Source organism: Tachyglossus aculeatus, chromosome 5 (genome assembly GCF_015852505.1).
Source record: "Tachyglossus aculeatus isolate mTacAcu1 chromosome 5, mTacAcu1.pri, whole genome shotgun sequence".
In the NCBI taxonomy this organism is placed as follows: domain Eukaryota; kingdom Metazoa; phylum Chordata; class Mammalia; order Monotremata; family Tachyglossidae; genus Tachyglossus; species Tachyglossus aculeatus.
In genome coordinates, this window is record NC_052070.1 from 90,348,222 (window position 1) to 90,374,408 (window position 26,187).

At 41.5% G+C, this 26,187-nt stretch overlaps 1 protein-coding gene across 1 annotated transcript in view; it reads left to right on the forward strand.

The window, feature by feature from the left end:
• Positions 1 to 26,187, forward strand: part of ADAMTS17 (ADAM metallopeptidase with thrombospondin type 1 motif 17) — a 389,768-nt gene that overhangs the window by 139,101 nt on the left and 224,480 nt on the right. The window contains exon 8 of the mRNA XM_038746936.1: positions 11,033 to 11,138. Coding sequence (XP_038602864.1) covers positions 11,033 to 11,138 — 106 coding nt within the window. The remainder of the gene's footprint in view (positions 1 to 11,032; positions 11,139 to 26,187) is intronic.

A 26,187-nucleotide genomic window follows, 5' to 3' on the forward strand; every position in this document is an offset into this window, starting at 1 on the left:
AAGTCTGCAGAGAGGACATTTTGCTGTGCAGAATCTGCTGTGGTTGCTACAAGCCATAGGATTGAAACCGGATGACCCTAATTCCCCCTAGGATCTCATTGCATTCACTAAATTCTTGCCAAAATGATTCCATTTTCTCAAGCCAGATTCATGCTCCATCATTTCTGTTCTGTTGAGTTTAAAGAGAACCTTTACTTGGTTTTGCTCTGCCTAGAGGTTAATAATAAAGAACGGTCAAGAGTAATACTAATAATAATGTTTGATACTGGCTCAGTATTTGTCAAAACACCATGCTAAGAGCTTGGGTAGATCCAATACAATCAGAGTGGACACAGTCTCTCTCCCACCTAGAGCTTGTGAAGTGGTGTGGAGGCAGGAACAGAAGTGGTTGGAATAGTGATTGGATGTGGCTGGCCCCTCAGGGGACTGCTTAAGGGATAACCTTTGACAGATATGAAGTGAGACTAAGTGGGGACATAGGGACAGAGAGCTATGTAAATGCTTAAGTGATACTTGTAATGTGCCTTTTAGGGTGGAGGAACATCACCACTCCTAGTTTTCCAGCCATGATTAATCAGAGTAGAGGACAGGTTTTTTCTCACAAGTGGGAAGCAGAATCGGAAAGTACAGGAGGAGATCATCTGGGGTAAGGATGAAGGAACCGAGCAGGGAAAAAAGGAAAAAGTGAATGAGAATGAAACAGAGAGAAACGGAGCAAATTATTTGCAAATCAATCGATCATAATGAGTGCATACTGTGTGAAGAGCACTATACTAAGCTCTTGGGAGAGTATAACACAATATAACAGACACATTCCCTGCCCACAATGAGCTTACAGTCTAGAAGGAAAGGAAGTAAGAAAGAAAGAAATAATGCTTATTTTATATCACTCTCCCCATCCAAAGAAGAGGAAGATTAGAGAGGCCTGAAGAAGTAACTCTGCCTATATTGTATTTAATTCCATAAGATTAACTTTTAAAACAATGTATAGTAAAGCTACATATTTAGAAGTTGCTTTAAGGAGCACAGAGTAAGTGCTGTCTAACAGTCAGGGAGATAGGCAACAGTTTTTTATCATAAGCACTTGAGAAACAGGAAAAACAGACCCAGGGCAATTGAGTTACTTTCCTGGGGAACACCTACCTCTGTGTTGAAGAGTCAGGGTTCAGAGCTCAGTTTCCAAGAATCTCTGTTCATGGATAATCAGCGTGGCTCAGTGGAAAGAGCATGGGCTTTGGAGTCAGACGTCATGGGTTCAAATTCCGGCTTCGCCAATTGTCAGCTCTGTGACTTTGGGCAAGTCACTTAACTTCTCTGTGCCTCAGTTACCTCCATCCAAACTGCTACTTTGCTGGTTCAATCTCTCATTCTATCCCGACTGGATTACTGCATCAGCCTCCTCTCTGATTTCCCATCTTCCTGTCTCTCCCCACTTCAGTCTATACTTCACTCTGCTGCTCAGAGCATCTCTGTCCAGAAACGCTCTGGGCATGTTACTCCCCTCCTCAAAAATCTCCAGTGGCTGCCTGTCAACCTACGAATCAAGGAAAAACTCCTCACTCTTGGCTTCAAGACTCTCCATTACCTCGCCCCCTCCTACCTCACCTCCCTTCTCTCCTTCTACAGCCCAGCCCACACCCTGTGCTCCTCTGCCACTAACCTCCTCACTGTGCCTCGTTCTCGCCTGTCCTGCCGTTGACCCCCGGCCCACGTCCTTCTCCTGGCCTGGAATCAATCAATCAATCAATCATATTTATTGAGCACTTACTGTGTGCAGAGCACTGTACTAAGCGCTTGGGAAGTACAAGTTGGCAACATATAGAGATGGTCCCAACCAACAGTGGGCTCACAGTCTAGAAGGGGGAGACAGAGAACAAATCAAAACATATTAACAAAATAAAATAAATAGAATAGATATGTACAAGTAAAATAAATGAATAAATAGAGTAATAAATACGTACAAACATATATACATATATACAGGTGCTGTGGGGAAGGGAAGGAGGTAGGGCAGGCAGGATGGGGGGGGGAGGAAGGAGGGGGTTCAGTCTGGGAAGGCCTCCTGGAGGAGGTGAGCTCTCATTAGGGCCTTAAAGGGGGGAAGAGAGCTAGTTTGGCAGATGTTGGGAGGGAGGGCATTCCAGGCCAGGGGGATGACGTGGGCCGAGGGTGGACGGCGGGACAGGTGAGAATGAGGCATGGTGAGGAGATTAGCGGCAGAGGAGCGGAGGGTGCGGGCTGGGCTGTAGAAAGAGAGAAGGGAGGTGAGGTCAGAGGGGGTGAGGTGATGGAGAGACTTGAAGCCGAGGGTGAGGAGTTTCTGCCTGATGCGTAGATTGATTGGTAGCAACTGGAGATTTTTGAGGAGGGATGTAACATGCCCAGAGCGTTTCTGGACAAAGACAATCTGGGCAGCGGTGTGAAGTATGGATTGAAGTGGGGAGAGACAAGAGGATGGGAGATCGAGAGTAGGCCGATACAGTAGTCTAGACGGGATAGGATGAGAGCTTGAACGAGCAGGGTAGCGGTTTGGATGAAGAGGAAAGGGCAAATCTTGGCAATGTTGCGGAGCTGAGACCAGCAGGTTTTGGTGACGGCTTGGATGTGAGGGGTGAACGAGAGAGCGGAGTTGAGGATGACACCAAGTTTGCGAGCTTGTGAGACGGGAAGGATGGTAGTGCCGTCAACAGTGATGGGAAAGTCAGGGAAAGGGCAGGGTTTGGGAGAGAAGACAAGGAGTTCAGTCTTGGACATGTTGAGTTTTAGGTGGCGGGCAGACATCCAGATGGAGATGTCCTGAAGGCAGGAGGAGATGCGAGCCTGGAGGGAGGGGGAGAGAGCAGGGGCAGAGATGTAGATTTGGGTATCATCAGCATAGAGATGATAGTTGAAGCCGTGGGAGCGAATGAGGTCACCAAGGGAGTGAGTGTAGATCGAGAACAGAAGGGGACCGAGAACTGAACCTTGAGGAACCCCTACAGTAAGGGGATGGGAGCAGGAGGAGGAGCCTGCAAAAGAGACTGAGAATGAACCACTGGAGAGATAAGAGGAGAACCAGGAGAGGACGGAGTCTGTGAAGCCAAGGTTGGATAGCATGTTGAGGAGAAGGGGGTGGTCCACAGTGTCGAAGGCAGCTGAGAGGTTGAGAGGATTAGGATAGAATGTCCTGGAATGTCCTCCCTCCACACATCCGTCAAGCTAGCTCTCTTCCTCCCTTCAAAGACCTACTGAGAGCTCACTTCCTCCAAGAGGCCTTCCCAGACTGAGCCCCCTTTTCCCTCTCCTCCTCCCCATCCCCCCACCCTACCTCCTTCCCCTCCCCACAGCATTTGTGTATATATATATTTGTACATATTTATTACTATATTTTACTTTTATATATTTACTATTCTATTTATTTTGTTAATGATGTGCATTGCACATAGTAAGCGCTTAACAAATGCCATCATTATTATATAGCTTTAATTCTATTTGTTCTGACGATTTTGACACCTGTCTACATGTTTTGTTTTGTTGTCTGTCTCCCCCTTCTAGACTGTGAGCCTGTTGTTGGGTAGGGACCGTCTCTATATGCTGTCGACTTGTACTTCCCAAGTGCTTAGTACAGTGCTCTGCACACAGTAAGCGCTCAATAAATACAACTGAATGAATGAATGATTACATATACTAAATTCAGCAGCCTTCTAGACTAAAATGAATGGCTTGAAAATTCAACATTGGTTGGCCTAGTGGATAGAGCCTGGGCTGGGGAATCAAAAGGATCTGGTTTCTAGTGCTGGCTCTGCCATTTGTCTGCTGTGTGACCATAGGCAAGTCACTTAACTTTTCTGTACCCTAGGGACCTCATCTGTAAAAATGGAGATTAAGACTGTGAGTCCCATATGGGATGTGGACTGTGTCCAACCTGAATACCTTGTATCTACCCCAGTGCTTAGAAAAGTACCTGGCATATAGTAAGTGCTTTAACAAGTACCATTAAAAAATGCAGACAATATCAACTAATTATCTAATAATATAACAATGATGGCATTTATTACGTGCTTATTATGTGCAAAGCACTGTTCTAAGCACTGAGGAAGGTGATCAGGTTGTCCCATGGGATCACAGTCTTAATCCCCATTTTACAGATGAGGTAACTGAGGCACAGAGAAGTTAAGTGACTTGCCCAAAGTCACACAGCTGACAATTGGTGGAGCCGGGATTTGAACCCATGACCTCTGACTCCAAAGCCTGTGCTCTTTCCACTGAGCCATGCTGCTTGTCTATCAACTGATAATATCAACCAACAGTATCAACACACACACATACAAATGACACCCCCCCACCACCAACCACCTACTGGCTGCTACTTATTTTTAAAAGTCCCATAGTTTCTTGCTCCTCCTGCCTACTGTAGCAACATGAAAAGCTTTTTCACCATAGAAAAGTGTTAACGGTTGTAAATATCTTGAAAACCTTATAAAGCAACAAGAGAGCTTGAAAATGTGATACGAGGAAATATAGAGAAATTTTGAAAATCTACACATTAATTTTGTCAGTGACACTTTCCTTCATTATAAATATATGATCTAGTCATAGGAATTTACTTTAAATATGTTAAGATTACATCCTCAATTTGCAGTGCTATCTTGGCAGTTATGCATTGGAAATAGTCACTTGAGTTGGTAGACCCAGCTAACAAAGGTCTCATTAATTACTAACAAGGCCAACAGCTGCAAACCATTTATATGTGACAACTCATTGGATAAACTGGAGTTTATACAGTTGTGTGTAGTGTTTTCTTTAGTTCTAGATAACATCACATGGAAAGACCCAGTTAAGGAATTACTTTTAGGTATATTTTTTTCAGTGAAGGCAAAACCCCCTAAAATACCCTTTCTAATAAATGTTATGGTAAATGGGAATATCAAGGTGTCTCAGCATGGATGTCTTTTCCACTTTTTCAGTCCTGTCCTCACTTAATCAATATTATTTATTGAGCATTTAGTCTGTGCAGAGCACTGTACTAAGCACATAAAGATCAGTAGGATTAGTAGACAAAATCCTTGCCCTCAAATAGCTGTGAGTCTGTCAGGGGAGACAGACACAAAATGGAAGTGCAGATCCAATGGAGTTTAAAGCTGTGTTCAGAAGTACTGGGAGGAGAAGAGGGTAGCGGGAGCGTATCATCATCATCAATCGTATTTATTGAGCGCTTACTATGTGCAGAGCACTGTACTAAGCGCTTGGGAAGTACAAATTGGCAACATATAGAGACATTCCCTACCCAACAGTGGGCTCACAGTCTAAAAGATCAATCAATGATTATTAACTGAGCGCTCACTCTGTACAGAGCACTGTGCCCATGTGGGATAGAACAATAAAGTAGATGTGATCTCTATCCTCGAGGAGCTTCAGTCTAGCAGGAGTGACAAATACTAAAGTTACAGGGAGGGAAAGCATCAGAGTAGAAAGATCCGTTCAGAAGTGCCATGGGGAGAGGGATGGGGTGAGTGAGTAATAATAATAATAATAATAATAATGGCATTTATTAAGCACTTACTACGTGCCAAGCACTGTTCTAAGCACTGGGGGGGATACAAGGTAATCAGGTTGTCCCACGGGGGGCTCACGGTCTTAGTCCCCATTTTACAGATGAGGCAACTGAGGCCCAGAGGAGTGAAGTGACTTGCCCAAAGTCACACAGCTGACAAGTGGCGGAGCCGGAATTCGAACCCATGACCTCCGACTCCAAAGCCCACGCTCTATCCACTGAGCCACGCTGCTTCATATCCACTGAGCATATCAGTTCTCAGTGGGTGAGGACTCAAGTGCAAAGGTGATGAACTATAGAAAGAAATGGTGTGGGGCAGTGTCAGGGAAGACCTCCTGGAGGAGATGTAGTTGTAGTAATGAGAGTTGTAGTCAGCTCAGATGTGAAGGGGTGCTCAGGGGTTGACCGTGAGAGAGAAGCCCAGTGAGTAGGTTGGCATTAGAGGAGGGAAGTTTGTGGACTGGGTTGTAGTGGGAGAGGAACAATAATAATAATAATAATGTTGGTATTTGTTAAGTGCTTACTATGTGCGAAGCACTGTTCTAAGCACTGGGGCAGATACAAGGTGATCAGGTTGTCCCATATGGGGCACACAGTCTTCATCCCCATTTTACAAATGAGGTAACTGAGGCACAGAGAAGTGAAGTGACTTGCCCAAAGTCACACAGCTGACAAGTGGTGGAGTTGGGATTCGAACCCGTGACCTCTGACACAGAGCTGATTGAGTGTCTTAAATCTGGTGCTCAGGGAGTTTCTGCTTGAGGCAAAGAGGAATGGGAAATCATCAGAGATTTTTGAGGATAGGGCAGATGTGCAGAATCTTCTTGTCCTCCCGGTTGTGTTTCTTCATTTAATGAAAATAAGCCCCAATCAGTGGCTGGAAACAATAGGATGATTTGGATGAAAGAGCAAAAACGAACCCAAAACTTTAGCTGAAAGCTTTTTCCTCTTTTCCTACTGTAATTATTTAAAATTAAAAATCATAAGCAGGTTTGACCTACTTAATCCAACAGCAAAGGGGCCAGGATAGTTAATAAGAAGCATTGTCTGGCACATTTTGTCATTGGCTGGGTATTGTGGACAGCTGTCTCATTTTATTTGTTTTATTGGGCTATTTAAAAACATTGTAGAGATGTCTTCAAGAATCATGGCATTACATATATGTCCGGGAAGCCCAGTTTGCAATGAAGTCTCTAGGTGGGGCAACTGGAGAGGAGTCCATGAACTTTGTTCTGGGTGGTTTATGGGATTGTAGCTCCTCTGTCACTTTGGATAGGACAGATCTTGACTCAAGTTCCAGGGATCTCTTTTGGGCTCTGGAAAGCAGAGAGTGTAAGGTGACCAAAATATGTTCCTCTTGTTGCCCTCAGCTCTTTATTGCACTCAACTTTCAATCTTTGGTGGTCTGGTACATCACTTTTTTACCCAAAGAAAATTGCCTAATGTTTCCAAATCTTAGATGTCCCTTCTGTTCTGAAGAGATACCAGTTCTTTACCTATAGGATATGGAATACTTAAGGGATAAAAGTTCTTGACTTACCAACTTTGTTGCATTGCACTTTCCCAAGTGCTTAGTACAGTGCTCTGCACACTGTAAGTACCCATATAGTGTTGATTGATATGGCATAGGTATGGACAGGAAAAAGTTACTTGTTAAGCACTTTAAGGTCCAGAATAGGAATTCATTCTTGTACAAATATATTACATCCTTCTTCGAAGGACCTATATGAGCAGATGGCATTTGTTTTATTGGAGTCAATGTTATTTTAGAGTATGCACACTTTTTACTGAATTCTAAATAGAGTAAGGATAAGAATACACTGAAACAAGTCCTGTAGAGATTAAGGAAGTCTGTCAATTGCCCTCATGAGGAAATTCCAGTTCAGTATGGTAACTTTGGTTTCACAACTCAGATGCCAGAGTTAACAGAACATGGGGTTAAAGACTTCATCTCAGAGCAAAAATGCAAAGTAATGAAAACTGGTTCCTGTTTACTTCCTTTTTAAGGCCAGATTTAAGGGTTTAATGATATCCCTACCACTTGTAACTGGAGCAGGAGCTCTTCCAAACACATGCTTTTGTTGTTTTAGGTGATTGTGACATCCTCAGTTGTTTTGAAAGAAATGCAAACCTTCTCCCTATGGAGCCATTTCTTGGTTTGGAACAGTCAGCCGTTGCTTTGATTAGAAAGACTTGGAGTTCATCATCTTGTTCCCTAAGGCCATTTTTATAGCAAACTATAATTTTCCTACCATTTCAATTTTTGGTTGAATTTTAAGGACTCCTAGAAGCTACTGATCATAAAATTGTATGACATTTCTTCCTCATTCAAGAGCAGTAATTGTCCTCTATACTTTAAAAAAAAAAAAATTGCTCTACTTTTATGGAGCTGCCACTCATGATTTACCATGATCATTAAAAGCAGCTAGACTTTAATCCACCTCTGTGTGAGAGCATTTCTCGTAAATAAAATGATCCTTTGTCTTCTAGTAAAAATATTCTCCTTGAAAAAATTAAAAAGCAATTATTGTGAGAGCCTCTCTGCTTCACTTTTTCCTTAGCATTGTATAGCCCCCTAATTAGAATGGAAATTCAATGCTCCACAATTAGTGTGCCGCATCTGACTGGGGATTTTCTGTTTTGTGAGCACATTTGAAGTTTTCATATGGCATGTAAAGCCAGCCGAATCAGCAACAGAATGCACAGTGAACTTAGGTCAGCATCATCAGCCCACTTAGTCATGTTTTATCCTCCCCTTCCCGCCTTCACAAAACAATCCAAAGGGCATTCCTTTCTTCAGTGTTTGTGTTCCTAGCTGCCTAAGGACAGCAGTGTGTCAGATTAACAGGGTCTCAAAATATGTGTAGGCATACCATCACTACTACGTAAATGAATTCCACCTTGTTGGTTCGGATCATTTATAGTGACCAAGAAAATGTTCTTAAACAAAATCAAATTAATGACCAAGAAAACAGTGAAATGTCAGATCAAGTCCTCTGTCATTTTTTGCTTCCAATATCCTACATTGTTGAATTACTGTGTCCAAATGAAAAGCATCTTGAGACCAAACAACTTTTTTTAATACTTCAACGATAGCCAAACACGTTGCTTGTTTTCAAATAAAAAGACACATGCTCTTATGCATAGCCTCCGAGGTGCCAAATATCAGCCCAGTTACAGCCACAGAGCAGAACCCAGCCTTAAAATGATCCTGGGGCAGGATAGATGACCAAGGTGGAGATGGAAAAGTAGGTCCTTGCATGAAACTCCATAAGAGCCTTGTGCTGGGCAAATGGAAAAGTCTGAAAGAAAGAAAGAATTAATTTCTGCAGCTGAGAGAGAAGGACGGGGGTCTATTTGGTGATGCCCAATGTCCTGATAATGGCTACATGACAGCCTCACATATCAAAATAGTATGAATTCTGCATAAACAAAGAGGACTTTTGTTTAGATTTCGAGACAGCGAGAAGGAAAATGTGTTCACATCATTGAATTATTCATCTTTCTTTCACATTTTCCCTCTGATCTAGAGGGCATAATGTCTTGATCCAACATTAGTAATGGACTCTGGGTGTGGAGTCCTGAAATCTATACAATACCTAATGCTCTGGGATTCACTGGATAACCTTGGTAATTTAATGTTTCCTTCATACCATGCCTCTTTTCTCCTTAGAACTATGATGATAATTCATCCTATTTTTCTCCCTTCGAAAATTTTGGAGAAGCAAAAGAATTAGTGAAGTTGGCAGGTCTAGTGAAATATTTTGAACTCTTCAGTTGGCAGTTGGTTTTTTAAAAAAAGGAACCAAAGTAACAATATCTATTGACTCATGAGCTTGCTGCATCAAGAACAGATCTCAGGAGAACTAAAGTGAGGATTTGCAAACTGGGACATATCTCCTTCCTCTCTGTTTAACCAAATAGTCGTGATTCCCTACAAGCAACAAGGTGTTGGATTGCCTCAGGGCAGTTTCATCAGACAGAGAGTGAGGGGGAAGGGTGGACATGCTGCGGAGACCTGGGTCAAATGTAATAATCATACTTATGTGGGGCACTTATTAATTTCTCTTTGGGAGGGAATTTTTCATGAGGAAAATCAAGACTTTGGGCCCAAATCTGGACAGGGTAAACCCATTGTTCTGCACCAAGGTGATGCAGACAATTTTCAAGTTAAGCTATTTTGAATGAAGATGAATGGCAGTGATAACATTCACACTGTGCTTCAGCTTTACAACACATATGTTTCAACTTTCCAACACCAGCTCCTTTCTGGCATACTAGCTCCTTTATGGCATACTAGCTCCAGGGGTACCTGTGATGGCAGGGAGAGGTGTGAAAGCCACAGTGTAGTGGGGAAACAATTTATAAGACTCACTGGAGGGGAGGGGAACAGAAAGTTTAAAAAGAGCCAGAGGAGTGGGAGAGGCATTGGGTCAGAATGAAGGAGTTTACCTAATTGCCAAGTGGAGTCATCTGGGAGGATAAACATATACATTCAACTTCTGATGAAGAAAAAGTCAGCTACCTATTAATGGAACCTCTCCAACTCAATGTAAATACACTATATAGTTATATATTGATGCTCTTCCTCAATAGTAATTGATTAAATACACAATTCTGGGTCATTCTGATAAAGAAATGGTGTATCCAACCTAGGTGCAGGAACCCATCACCCATTTATAATATTATTCTTGTGACAAGATTGGTTCTGACTTAAAACATTTTTACATAAAAATGTGGTTTTCAGGAGCCTGTTTTTTCACGAGCCTATGGATGGCTTGTAATGGCTTAGACAACATCGTGCAGACTAAAGAAGCTGTTTTGTGGGAAGCAGACTTTGAGACCCACACCTGGATCTACCCCAGCAGACTTAGCCAGAGCAAGTCCACATTTTGACCTTTCCATCCTGTTGCCAAGATGGGGGCCATGGGGCAAAATCCATTGGTCAGAAATGTTGGGAGGAAAATTTGTCAGTCTATCAATAAGGTGGATCACAGCCTGGGACAGTTACCCTGCTCACTAAACGTACTCTCTGCTTACCTTATCTCCCCCCTCCTGCAACCAGCTCACCCTCACTCCCCAAGCCCACCTTCCCTACCTATTCTTCTGGCCTTGGTGACACTGTGGTATGTTTAGAATCCACAAGGCAATTTTCTTGACTCTAGCTTTATCCCATGCCAGCAAAACCTGAGTGACATTGTGTAATTTCTAGTGTAAAAATTTCTCATTTTAAAATTTAATATGTTCACATTTTAAAAAATTTTATAGCCATTAAAGAAAACTTATCTTTACAAAAGATGAACTATTATATCTTCTGAAAAACTGTTCTTAGTTTTTCAAAATTTTGAAAGGATCTGTAGCTAGAGACATCATCAATTGCACGCGACATTCAGTGGACTTTTGGCAAAACCCTCTCCCTTCATCAGATTAATCTAATTTGCTTCAACTTTCCTGTCTCCCAAACTCTGATGTGGATTTTCCTTTGGGTCTTTGTTGCAGGAATTGCTTACTTGGGAGGTGTTTGCAGTGCTAAACGGAAATGTGTGCTTGCTGAGGATAATGGCCTCAACTTGGCCTTCACCATTGCTCATGAGCTTGGTCACAAGTAAGTATCCATTATCAATTTTTCTATTTCTAAAATGTGTTTTTTCTATCATTTGCCATTGATATATTTCCTTAAAGACAAGTTTAGATTTTAATTTTGGTCTCCAGCTCCATTTAGTTAAGGCTCTAATCCCAGAGAAGAATTTGGTCTTGCAGGTGAGTTGATGTGTTGTGAGAATGGCAGTTGAGGAGCTAGAGTGTAAGATCCTAGAGAAGCAGCATGGTGTAGTGGATAGACCACAGGCCTGGCAGTCAGAAGGACCTTAGTTCTAATCCTGGCTTTGTCACTTGTCTGCTGTGTGACCTTGAGCAAGGCACTTCACTTCTCTGTGCTTCAGTTACCTCATATGTAAAATGGAGATTAAGGCTGTAAGCCCACTGTAGGACAGGGACTGTGTCCAACCTGATTTGCTTATATCTACCCCAGCACTTACTACAGTGCCTGGGACGCTGTAGGTGCTTAACAAATACCGCAATTATTATCATTACTGAGGGCAGGGCCTGTGTATTCTAATAATAATAATTTTGGTATTTGTTAAGCATTTACTGTGTGCAAAGCACTGCTCTAGGCACTGGGGAGGATACAAGGTGATCAGGTTGTCCCATGTGGGGCTCACAATTTTAATCCCCATTTTACAGATGAGGTAACTGAGGCACAGAGAAGTTAAGTGACTTGCCCAAAGTCACACAGCTGACATGCAGCGGAGTTGGGATTTGAACCCATGACCTCTGACTCCCAAGCCTGTGCTCTTTCCACTGAACCACGCTTCTAGCTCTACTGTTCTCCTCGAAATGTTTAATCCAACACCCTACACAGATTGGGTGCCCAAAAGATGTTGTTGGTTAAGTTGGTAATCACAAGTCTGAATTAAAAAAGCAACTTATTGGTTTCAACCAATCAGTGGTATTGGTTTGATTCCGTATCTACACCCTTGCTTCATAGTCAACACTGGAAGATGAGGGACATTTTGGGGAATGATCTTTTTACTTTTTGTGATAAAAAATCATCCTGTGATAGCAAACTAAGCAATTGCAATCATGGACACCTAAGACCATTTAATTCTCCCTTTCTTCTCCTCTCCCCTTTCCTATCATGTGCTAAAAGATGAGGCATGGTTTAATGTCTGTCTCCCCCCATAGACTGTAAGTGCCTTGTGGGCAGGGAACACATCTACCAACTTTGTTGTGTTGTACTTGCTTAAGCTCTTAGTACAGTGTTCTGACCACAGTAAGGACTCAATAAAGACCACTGATTGATTGCTTGATTGACGTCTCTTCTGCTCTCTGCTCCTTCAATATCTCCATCTCTATCACTTTTTCTCTGTTTTGTGTACATGTCCCTGGGAATCTTGCCTCCAGTTTCCTGAAGCTGTCTCCACATGCCTCCTGCTCTGAATATTAACAAGTATAAATTAATGAAAAGAAGGTTATGGCATGTCAGTTTAAAAAAGAGGTGGAAATGTGTAAAAGTGGTGACCAGTGACGTGATTGACAAAGACAGATAACAAACTCCAGAGATGATCAGAAAGCTGAATGGGTGGTTGAATTATTTTTCATTTGAAAGCATCACCTTTTTGTATGGTTGTCTTAAATCTCAGATTGGCGTAGTTTGGGAGTTAGATATCAGTTGATGTGCATGCTCTGTGGACAGATAGTCAAAGTGTTTGGTTGCTTGAGTCTATCGGTGTGGTCATGGGTTCTAATCCTGGCTCCACCACATGTCTGCTGTGTGGCCTTGGGCAAGTCACTTCAATTCTCTGTGCCTGTTACCCCACCTGTAAAATGGGGATTAATACTATGAGTTCCATGCAGGGCAGGATCTGTGTCCAACCCAATTTGTGTTTATCCACCACAGCACTTAGTGCCTAGCACATAGTAAGCATTTAACATATACCACAATTATTATTATTATTGTTATTCTAGAGGGTTTCTAATAAATTTCCAAATGGAAATTCCACCACTTGTCAGCTGTGTGACTTTGGGCAAGTGGCTTAACTTCTCTGTGCCTCAGTTACTTCATCTGTAAAATGGGGATTGACTGTGAGCCCCACATGGGACAACCTGATTTCCTTGTATCTACCCTTGCAGTTAGATCAATGCTTGGCACTTAGCAAGAGCTTAACAAATACCATCATTATTATTAAAGGATCTTCTATTTGCTGCCATGGAATTTTCTTATTTTTGGAGGGTAGAGGGGAAATTAAAAATCCTTGGGTAATAGGAAACAAGGCTTCCCTCTCTTGAAGTGCAAGCAAACAACTTTGCATTTGCTCCTTTAAGTGGGTGTCTTTCCATCTGTTCACTTTACAAGGGACTCTGCAAAATAACTGTGAAAGGAACAATCTTGGGATGAGTACTTGAGAATTTTCAATATTGTGGGAAATGGTTTTGTTGGAATGAGGGTAGTTGAAAAATGGAAATCCAGTTCTGAGACAAGTTACTCGTCTTAAGTAGGCCATCTGGGTTCTTAAATGTGCAAATCCAGTTTCCTTCCAGGGACATTTGTATACATAAATAGAGAACCTTATTTGAAACCTAACCATCTACATGACCAAAGAGTTTGCTTTACTCTGGCTATTTCTGGATTTTAATTTTTGGTTGCGTTCAATTCACTTGTGTACTCATGAGACATCAATGTACAGGACACAAAGAATGGTATTTGCATTTCCTGAAAATAATGGAAAAATTTCAATTGCAAATTTAGGTCTGCAAAATAGATGAAGAGAAGCACTAGAATGTGTTGGTAAACTTGGAGCATCCTAAAGTGGTGCTTGATCTTGACAATATTTTTCCTTATTAACATTATGCAACCTACTTTCAGCACCAAGAGAAGAAAAAGGAAAGCCTTTTCTCTTAAAATTTTACAATAAAATTTGATAGAATTTGGCTCTTTATCAAATACACATAGCTATAGTCAGATGATTGTTGAAGTGTCTAATATTAAAGATGGTTGGGGCAGACATGCCCAGGCCAAATTCACTACTGTAAATCTCATCTCCCTTTCATGGAAACAGAGAACTGTAGAAGAATTGAAAGATTGAAAGAGCCTCCAGAATCTGTTAGGCAGATTCATAAGAAATTCAATTCAAGTTGGCATAGTTTTTCAGATCTCAAATTAAAATTGGATTAACCTAGGACAGAGCTGCTCAATTTACCATCTTCCAAAACCACATTTTTCAAAATATAGGCACCTGTTCTCCCTCCGTCCTGTACCCTTGTCCACATTTGCTCAGAGGGCAGTAGACCTTTCCCCTTTATGTATGTAAAATATACCTATGTCATTGTTTTGGAGCAAACATTTCTGTAACTAGCACTGAATGACTGAGTGGTAAAATAGCTGTATTTAGTTTTAGTGTCATGTCTTCTAACTATAATCTGCTCAGAATATTTTGGAGGACTTTTTAAAAGATGCTGTTTATTGTTCCCTGATAATCCACAAATAACATATTGTTAAAGCCATTAAATTCTGATAATGTTTTGGTTTTTTTCTAGTCCTCATGTGACCTCTAACACGAATGTTTAGCCTCTTAATTTCTTGAAGATGGAGAAAAAATGTTTAGAATCTCTCCTAAGAATAGGAACAATATCCTCTTAGATTTCCTCCAGTTACACATAATTATTATCATTATTATTATTACATTAAGTGCTTACTGTGTCAGACTCTCCAAACCAAGGGTTACATTAAGCTAAATGGGGAAAGCTGAGACTGTTTTTCCAAACACAAGCCAAAGTGTTCTGCAAGAAATACATCTTAAAACAAGTTACACTTGTGTTGTCAAAGGGTGAAAGACATAGCTTTATGCCTGAAAATCAATCAATCAATCGTATTTATTGAGCGCTTACTATGTGCAGAGCACTGTACTAAGTGCTTGGGAAGTACAAATTGGCAACACATAGAGACAGTCCCTACCCAACAGTGGGCTCACAGTCTAAAAGGGGGAGACAGAGAACAAAACCAAACATACCAACAAAATAAAATAAATAGGATAGAAATGTACAAGTAAAATAAATAAAATAATAAATAAATCAATAAATAGAGTAATAAATATGTACAAACATATATACATATATACAGGTGCTGCGGGGAAGGGAAGGAGGTAAGATGGGGGGATGGAGAGGGGGACGAGGGGGAGAGGAAGGAAGGGGCTCAGTCTGGGAAGGCCTTCTGGAGGAGGTGAGCTCTCAGCAGGGCCTCTCCAACCAGGAGAGGATGGAGTCTGTGAAGCCAAGGTTGGATAGCGTGTTGAGGAGAAGGGGGTGGTCCACAGTGTTGAAGGCAGCTGAGAGGTCGAGGAGGATTAGAATAGAGTATGAGCCATTGGATTTGGCAAGCAGGAGGTCAGTACTGCAGTAATCAATCAATCAATCAATCAATCGTATTTATTGAGCACTTACTATGTGCAGAGCAGTGTACTAAGCGCTTGGGAAGTACAAATTGGCAACACATAGAGACAGTCCCTACCCAACAGTGGGCTCACAGTCTAAAAAGGCCACAGTCCGTTGGCATTAGAGGCAGATAAGGTATCTTCTGCCTGGTATGGCCAGTTTTATCTAACCCTGAATACCCTTACCCAAATCCACTTGAGTCCCCCCAGCAGCTCTGACCTGTTTGTTCCACCTCCTCCAATAAAGTTTCTGTGGATGGAGATAGCTTCTACATTCATTTCAGTAGAGCAAAAGTATCACTTTATATTGGGTTGATATTTGCTGAAGAAGCAGCATGGACTAGTGGCAAGAGCAAGGGCTTGGGAGTCAGAGGATGTAGGTTCTAATCCCTGCTCCGCCACTTGTTGGCTGTGTGACCTTGGGAAAGTAACAAAGTCTCTGTGCCTCAGTTACCTCATCTTTAAAATGGGGATTAAGACTGTGAGCCCCATTTGGGACAACCTGATTACCTTGTATCTACCCCAGTGCTTAGAACAGTGCTTGGCACACAGTAAGTGCTTAACAAATATGATTATTATTATTATTATTATTATTATTATTATTTTCTGAATTTCCACTGGCCACCTGCATTAGCTGTTTAACTGTGTATATATATGGATATATATATGGATACATATATATATACATGGATTTCAGTTAGCTTTTAAAAACCTATGCATTGGGAGACAGGCGCCCATATAAATGGGATTTCAGTGGAAACAAATGAGGCCACTACTTGTTCGTTGTATATGTGATCAAACTTTCATTGGCAACCATCAATTAATATACATTACTTTAGTTGGTGGTTGTGATGAAAAAAGCCCAGAGGCAAATAACAATAATAATAATTGTGTTTTTTGTAAAATGCTTACTATGTTCCAGGCACTGTACTAAACACTGGGGTAGATACAGCCCCTGTCCCATGTGGTGCTCACAGTCTCAATCCCCATTTTATAGATGAGGTAACTGAGGCACAGAAAAGTGAAGTGACTTGTCCAAGGTCACACAGCAAACAAGTGGTGGAGTCCCAGGCCCGTGCTTTATCCACTAAGCCATGGTGCTCCAAAGCAATTTCATTAACTGTTCTCATAGATGTGTGCCTGAATAGTTTCATCTTCCTTCACAGATTTTATTTTTATGTTACTGTTTTTACTATTTGAGAGGCACTGTACTAAGTGCTGGGATAGACACAAACCAATTAGATTGGACACAGTCCCTGTCCCACATGGGGCTTGGCCTTAATCTCTATTTTACCGATGAGGTAACTGAGGTACAGACAAATTAAATGCCTTGCCCACGGTCACACAGCAGACAAGTGGCAGAGCCAGAATTAGAACCCAGGTGCTTCCAACTCTCAGGCCTGTGCCCTGTCCACTAGGCCATGCTGTTTCTCAGAATTACCACTCAAGTAACTCTGTGAGGGTCCTCATTTTTCATGCCTTGCTGCATTTTTACTCCTTAGGGCTTGCCATCATGCCCTTTCTTGTTCTCCATTCAATTAACCACTTCTCCCAGCCCCCATTCCCTCGTCCCACCGAGTACACACACACACACACACACACACTCTCTCTCTCTCTCTCTCTCTCTCTCTCTCTCTCTCTCTCTCTTTCTCTCTCTCTCTGTCTTCCTTATCATCTCTTATCTCTGGATATTTGGAATTATAAATTGTACTACTACTACTAATAATAATTATGGTATTTGTTAAGAGCTTGGTATATACCACACACCTTACTAAGTGCTGAGGTGATTATAAGCAAATTGGGTTGGACACAGCCCCTGTCCCACGTGGGGCTCACAGTGTCAAGTCCTATTTTACAGATGAGATAATTGAGGCATGGAGAAGTGAAGTGATTTGCCCAAGATCACACAGCAGACAAGTGGCAGAGCCGGTATTAGAGCCCATGACCTTCTTAATTCCAGGCTCGTGCTCTATCCACTATGCCCTGCTGCTTCTCCAAAGTCATGACTGTTTGAGATAGATTGCACTCTTATAGCCTAGATTCAAATTCATAGGCAGCTTTTGCAAACAGGCTAGTTGTTAGGATTTAACACTTCCTGTCTTTTCCCCTATGTGATCTTTAAGCATCATAAGAGTAGTTGTCATACCTAAGGTCTGAGATGCTCTTCTTTGTGCCACTATTGCCACATTTGTATCAGCCAGTAGATTTACCAGACATTCTAAACAGATTCATATGAAGTAGCACTAGCCCTTAGGGATATTTCAAACTGAGGGGACTTTTTGGTCCCGTGGTTGACAAAGAGTAGAGTGTGCACACCAGCAACCCCGTCTTTACCCAGGTTTTCATTAATGGGAATGAGAAAGACACTTTTAAAGCAGGGAATATTTTGTTGCAAGAATGATAAACTCTGGCCAGAAGCCTGAGCTAGTGTCCCATTCCACTCTTTTCTGTGTCCATTAGAAAGTTATAGTTCCTGGGCGCTGGAAGGATTGATGTGATTGAACGTTTTTGTTTCCAATTTGTTTTGGAGCAGTGAAGTTACTGACTGTTACTTATTACGGTTCAAACTGTAAAATGTGGGGCAACTCCTCAGAGAGAAGCTACACAGCTGAGCAAATGCTCTCCAGATTTTTCAGTGAGGAATGAGGACATATTGCCTGTGGTTGTTGCTGACTTCCAAAATGTTTATTAAAAATGTGAGAGGGAGAGAGCGAGGGGCTGGGGAAACCTAGAACAAAGTTCTTCACTGTGTCAGGCAGGCACATGATATTCAAGATACTATTCTGTGAAAAAATGGATTAATGATAATTTCTCCTTGGGGGTTAAAGCTAAGACTCATCCCACCTTAACCTGAAGGGTGCACATGATGTTGCTTTTACTTAGAATCAAGCGATTGGTTACCATTCACTGTAACCAAAATTTGCACTGTAGAAAAAGTCAATGAATTGATATCCTCAAGTCCTAATTTCTATTAGTGTCACCTGATTTAATACAAACACCCTCTTAAAGGTAGCTGTGTACTAAAAAAGAATTTGGAAAGGGTTTCAGCCTCCAAGTAAAATGTTTCTTTCCATATATCTAGCCCTTAATGAACAGAGTAGAAGCAGCATGGCCTAGTGGATAGAACACAGGCCTGGGAGTCAGAAGGACCTGGGTTCTAATCCTGGCCCTGCTGCTTGTCTGCTGTGGAGCCTTGGGCAAATCACTTCACTTCTCTGCACCTCAGGTATCAGTAAAATGGAGATTGAGACTGTAGCCCCACATGGGACAGAGACTATGTCCAACGTGACTTGGGCAAGTCATTTTACTTCTCTGTGCCTCAGTTACTTCATCTGTAAGATGGGGATTAAGACTGTGAGCCTAATGTAGGACAGAAATATAGTGTCCAACCTGATATGCTTCGTTCTACCCCAGCACTTAGTACAGTGCTTGGCACATTATGTGCACTTAAGTATCACAATTATTATCAGTGTTATCGGAGTAGGATCCATGCAGGAACTGACTGTGCACATTGTGTTTTGACAACTTCAGTTCCAAATGCAACCTTGTGAATGCCATGACTTGTTTCTCTAAACCCCGTCTAGCTATTGAGTATACAATGCTAAACAGGCTCTATTTACAATGAGTCCATAAGTTTGATAGTCTGTAGGATTTTGCACATGGTATAAGCATGGGAAATATTTTTTGCCAACCTAAATTAAAGACTTTTGAAATTAGGTTGGATGAGAAGAAATTCATTCCTTGGGAAGGGATAGATTGGATAATCTGCTGGGGCTTTACCTTTTATTGTTTCTGTGAATCATAATCACACAGAATGTCTAAGAAATATCTTGGGAAGCTAAATCTTTCCCTTTCCAGCTTGCCAAAGAAGAGCCAGCTAATTTCAGCCACACGGTCCAGTAACTCTGATCTGGCATGGTATAAAAAAGTCCTTCCCGGGGTGGTAAGAAACTCTTGTCCCTGTAATAAAGCATCTGACTCTTAAACCATGCCAACAATACTGACTATAAGATCGTTCTCATCCAAAGTATTTGCTGAGCATCCTTCAGGGCCCATAATGCAGTATTAAGTGCTTGGAGAGATATACACTGTATTAAGAAAATATGAATTAAAAACAGTTTCTTCTAGAAATTCACAATTTTCAAAGGAAGACACAAAGAAACAATGAAGCATTAAAGGTACTATAGCAACAATTAGACAAGTACAGTCAGAACTGCACAGTGATCTCTTCTTCCCATGGTCCTTTCCTGTTTTTCTTCTCCATTTCAAAGTCCAGTATACAAGTACATTCTCGTGGAACAAGAGCCCTCTGCCAGTCTTGTAGGGAGTTTATCAATTAAGCAGACTATTGAACTAGTGACCCAGGATTATGGATTCCACTCCTTGTTCTGCTCCCAGGGCATTCTGAAATCCAGAGGCAATTTTTTTGTTTACTGAGCTTTGTTGTAACTATTTATAGAATCTCTAATAGAGAACAATGAAGAATCTTGGTCCTGAGATTTCAGGACCAAGAACCTGTGCCAAAGAATTGATTATATAGTGCTAGAGATTTGGCAGTGCCATTTTCTAAAGTGATGAGATGAAGGCCAAACAAAAAAGTAACTTCCATTCCAGAGTAGAGGTGGTGGAGGTATTTGGGGTGGCTAGAATGAAGGAAGGATTAGAAGAATGAAGTTTAAAGGACAAACATTTAAAAGCAATCTCAAAATTTGATTTGTAGGATACCAGAAGAATGACATTTAGAGATTCAAAATGGCCCAAGGAAAAAGATCCAGCTTGTCGAGGCCAAACCATTCTGCTAGGCAGACTTGAAACCAGTTGGCGCATGGAAAAAGGTGGCTACACAGGCTTATAGACTGTAAGCTCGTGGGCAGGGAACATGTTTACCAACTCTGAATCACACCCTTCCAGTGCTTAGTAGAGGGCATTAATGAATACTATTAATTCATTGATTATAAGGGATGGGTAGATTTGGAGCCATTTCTGGGTTAGCATATATAATAATGATGGTATTTGATATGTGCTTACTATGGGACAGGCACTGTACTAAGCACTGGGGTGGATATAGGCAAATCACGTTGGACATAGTCTCTGTCCCATGTGGGGCTACAGTCTCAATCTCCATTTTACTGATACCTGAGGCGCAGAGAAGTGAAGTGATTTGCCCAAGGCTCCACAGCAGACAAGTGGTGGAGCTGGGATTAGAACCCATAACCTTCTGACTCCCAGGCCCATACTCTATTCACTACACCATGCTAGATCACTGTGCAATTCCCAGACTTTATATACTTATTAGCATATTTTGAGTGAGTTTCTACTAAATTGGCTTAGTAGGGACTCCAGACATGAAGCTTTCTCATCCCACTTTCTGTGGTGTCTGGATTGTTCACTCAGATACCATTTTCAGTTTAATGGAGTCCCGTGAAAGTCAGGAGGAAAAAAAAAAGTAGTTTTGGAAATTTCCAGGCTGAAGACACATTGCACAAAAAGACCATTCACAATGTAGAAACCAGGAGAGTGCTTACTTGCCTAAGGAGAAACTTGACTTTTGTGTTTCTCCAAGACATGAACTGAATGAGATCCCTAGACAGTGTAGTTGATTTTGGAGGATGGGTATATGGGGATAAGTGGGGAGAAGGAGGATTTGCTTGAACAGTGTTTGCAAACTGGAGTCAGTGTAGTGCAAACTAAAAGAAAATATCTCAATTCCCTGGAGAGGAAGTTGAGAAAGCAATTATCCAGATGTGTGAAGTATGGAAATTTGCCTGTACTATATATTGAAAATGAAAAGTCTAATACAGCATTGGAAGACACCCAGAACAAATGAGATATGAACATAAAGGTAACAATATGATTTGGACAATAATCTGGCCTTAGGCCATTGGTCTCTTTATTCATTCATTCAATCGTATTTATATGCTTTAGTCTGATATTTGAGTTGGTATAGAACAGCCATAATGTATTCAGGGTGCAGGTCTTTCCTCCATTTAGAGAGACGACTGGAGAGAATTTCTGGAAATGTCATAATGATTTAGAGATTTGGCGGTAAATGTTTGGTTTTAAGTTTTAGCTTTTGGTTTTAGTCTGAGATCAGGGAGTGTAACATTTAGTTGATGGACACAGGGGTGGCCTCTCTCCAATAAATGTTCTTCCATTTTGCAGTCAGAGGAGGTCTATACGACAGGGGTCCTGACTGCTTCTGGTTATTAACGGTCCCTTGGCACTTTTCACAATAGTAAAGGAATTTAATTCTTGTTCTCAGGCCAAATTCCAACCTGATTCATTATACTGTGTCTCCCCAAATTCCCCTTACAGCTCTAGTTGGATCCAGCCCCTCCTTTTCCCATTCTGGAGAGTGATTGGGATTGCTCTGCTGTGTTAAACTGTGCTCATGTTTCACCCTAGAGGTGGGCTAAACAATTCCTGAATGCAGTTTGGAAAGAGTTTGGCCCCAGGATGAAAGATTCCATGCAAACATCAATAGCGGTTGTTCAATATTATTCCATTCCTACGGTAGCTCTATGCATTCAGGCTCATTTTATTATCATTGGTAAAATACTCTAGCCCACAGCTTTTCAGGTCTCTTTACTATACTGGACAAACTCTTAGGACCATGTTTCTTACTTTACCAGCTAAGAATACACTCTGAATCCCAGGATTTTTAGCCAGCAAAAAAAAAAAAAAAGTTTTTATAGTTAGGCATCATTGAATTGCTCAGGTTTTGCCGGGGAATTAGAATTGCTAGGTGCCCTGTTTGTCTCAGTGTCTCACCATTCTGCTTGACTTTGGAAAGTTACTAACCTTTCCTTTTATTATCAACCTAACTTGCTCCTTGCCCCTTTCCATCCCTGGAATTGGTCTTGATTTTCTGCTGCTTTTTCCTCTTTTTTCCTTCATACAAACATAAAGTTTTCACCTTGGAAAATGAACAAAAGTAGTAACTCTGATAGGAAGCAGATAACAGGACTATCTATGGGGCCTTATCTCATATTGTCTCTGGTTAATCATTAACTGACTTGCATTCTTACTCTTCCACAGTAACAACCGCACCAATCCAAAATTATGCTAATCCTGATACTATGAGAGCAGGAAAAAAATGAGGTCATATCTGTTGTCCAATTCTGCATGCAATTGCTGCTGATTATGAAATCTCAATCATTTATTGAGTGCTTACTATGGGCTGTACTAAGCTCTTGGGAGAGTACCATGCAGCAGAATTAGCAAATTCCCTGCCCATAACAAGTTTACACAATAAATGAGGGTGTGAATTGGATCATCATCTATATTTGATCACTTTTAAACATCAGCCCAAATCCTTTAACCTGCCCCACTCTGTGCGCACACACATGCACACACACACACACACACACACACACACACCCCACACACAAGCAATCTGTTAATCAATAAAAGTTTTTTGATTCCCACCTGCATCTTTAGCAGTGAGTCATAGCAGCAACTGGCTAGACATTATCACTTAGATGGAGAATACAGCTGTATTAGTCCTTCCTCGCCCTCCAGGGTTACATTACAGTAACAATGAGGGTTACGAAAGCTGCACTGGAGTTTGTCTCTGTAGAAAAGAATTCTTTAAAATTAATTATTGGGTAGATTTCATTGCATAAAATGATGCGGTCAGAATTGGTGTTCGGTGAGCATCAAATGGATGGAAAGTTGGATTGTTTAAGCACCTACGATTCTGGACTCCCATTGAAACTGTCTGAATTTCTTGTGTCTGCAGAATAGGCTGGGAACTGAGAGAGGCCAGATTTTCTCATTAGATTCTCAGTGCTTCCGGCCAGGCTATTTTAAAAAAGCTTTTCTTGATGTATTTTGGCCCAAGGGGCATGTGAAAATGGAAAGGAAAAAAAAGCTTGATTCCTGAGGAGTCAATTCAGGTTGGGTCTTTCTTTATCTGATCTCATTTATCCTCTTCTAGAAAGATGCTGCCTTGGGCCACTTGGTTCTTTCTAAGACCCACTGCCACCACCATTATGCAAGTGGCATTTTGGAGTTTTGTTCTTTCGCCTCTTGAGTTGAATTTGTTCTGTCTTATGAAAACGAGAGAGAAGTTCCTAAGTTGTGGTAGCAAATTTGGGCTGTCTAGAAATGACAAACATCACCCTTCTCCCTATCCCAAAGAGGAGGAGAGAAGCAGTTTGTAGTTTCACAAATTTAGGCTCTCTATCCTCCCAACATCCCAGAAATTTCAGAAACCTCTCTGCTGAAGAAATCAGTATAGTTTACTGTTCTCAGATAAGCATTACCTCATTTCTGGGAATTGCTCAAGGGTGGGAGTAGGAAAGAGTATAATTATCATTAAAACTCAGTTTATTGATATATTCCCAGGCTGTAACCCCAGGCAGTACTCTGTAAACTGGAATTCATGGCTGCTAGTTTTCATGAAGTGAAAAATTTCATTAGTAATTTTTGAAACAGGGTAAAGCTTAGAGGAAATCAAATGGGGAAGTCAAAATCTGAAGAAAAATGGAAATTAATATTATACATAAACGAGCATTGCCCAATACTTGGTTGCTTTGGAAAAATAGGAGGAAGTCAGTGGAAGCCATTTCTAGGACATGGCCATCTTTTGCCTGAACTTCTTTGTTTATGGTTTTTTTTTTTACTATTATCCATCTGAGATGCACCTGCCCAAACCCTCCTTATCAAACACCACCCTGACCTTATCACTCTTTGCCTCAGAACCTGAAATGGTTCCCAGTGGTCACAGAATCAAGTTCAGCTCCCAATAAGGGGTTTCAGTCTCCTCCTCAAGTTACCAGAAAGCTTGTGCCACAGGCAGAAGTGTTTACAAAACCATTTCCTTTCCTCAATATCTTTTGGGAATATTTTCCCAGGGTAAAATCATTTTCCTCCCCATCCAAAACAATCTAGAATCCTGACAGGGAGCCTCCCAATTTCTATTTGGCCAAGTCTCCTTCAGTGTTTTGCTGATGCCTTTAATAAGGCAGATCTTTTGCTGGGACCCATCAGTGTCCCCTTTTGGATTTTCTCTACAGCACAGCTTGCCGTCTGTAGCAGGACTGTTGTACAGAGGGAAACGATTCAGCAGCTAATGGAATCTTAGTTTAATCAACAGCTGTGTGTCCCAGGCAAAAGTGATTTCCTTTTTTCCTGAAGGCCATGTTCTGTTGACTAAGCCAAGGATATGTTAAAAAGACAGTTAGCAAAGCCCAGGACTTTCTTCCTTCCTGCCACTACTGCTCAGGTTTCATATACCTTTTGGCTTTACAAGGGAAAAGATTGGATGGTGTATGTCACAAAGACGAGACAGATTTTAAGACCCTCATTAAGTTCCCAGTCAGAATCCTTGGACACAGAAAATACTAAGTTTGCAAGTGCCATGTATTAAATAGCATTTGATTTCCTACAAGTGTTGATTTTTGCATGAGTAGTTGGACCTGCTTTATATTCAAGAACATTTTGCTAGGCTCACAGACCCTTTGATTGAAAATTAAATTTTTGAAGGAGGCTAGAGGGAAGAGGGGAAAGACCTGTCCTAGTGCTAGTCATTATTCATTCAATTGTATTTATTGAGTGCTTACTGTGTGCAGAGCACTGTACTAAGTGCTTAATTTTATTATGATTTTGATTATGATTATGATTATTATGATTTTATTCTTCTAGTAGTTGTGTTTAAGTGCTCACTATGTGCCAAGCGTAGGGGTAGATGCAAGATAGATCTGATCCAGTCCCTGTCCCAAATTGGGTGCTCAGTATGAGGATATAGAATATGGGTTGGGAAGCAGCATGGCATAGTGGATAGAGCACGGGCCTGGGAGTCAGAAGGTCATTGGTTCTAATTCCCAGATCTGCCATTGTCTGCTGTGTGACCTTGGGCAAGTCACTTGACTTCTCTGTACCCAGTTACCTCATCTGTAAAGTGGGGATTAAACTATGAGCCCCACTTGGGACAGAAACTGCGTCTAATTTGATTTGCTCATATTCATTCATTCATTCAATCATATTTATTGAGTGCTTACTGTGTGCAGAGCACTGTACTAAGCAATTGGTCCACCCCAACACTTAGTGCAGAGCCTGGTATATGGTAAGCACTTAAAAAATGCTATTGTTATTATTATTATGTAGTATTAGATCCCTGTTTTCCAGATGAGGGAACTGATGACCAGAGATTGTTAGACGACATGCCCAAAGTTACACAGCGGGCAAGCAGTGGAGATGGGATTAGAACACTGGTCTCCTGACTCCCAGGCCTGAGTTCTATCCATTAGGCCGTATTAATGATGGTATTTGTTAATGATGGTATTAGCTGTGAAGGTGGATGCAGAGCTTGAAGGAGATGTGTTTGCCCTTTCTTACACTCCTCCTCACCCCATAACCCTCTCCCACCAAGTGCCTGTAGCAGCAGCAGTAGCACCGAGACGAGCCAAACAAGCCGGCATGGGAAAGGGAATGCTTAACCCTCACTGTGGGTCCTGGCATGGCAGGGGTGAACAGGGCCTTGAGCAAGGGGCAAGAACAACCTCTGTGCTCCCCACTTGTGCTGGAGGAATAGATTCACCCCCAACGTGATCCAAGTCCCAAGTGGCAGTGCAGGGACAGGAGAAAATGTGGGAGGAAGGGGAGAGTGACATATGACAACAGCAGGCACAGTTCTTCTCCATTTCCAAGTCCAGTATACAA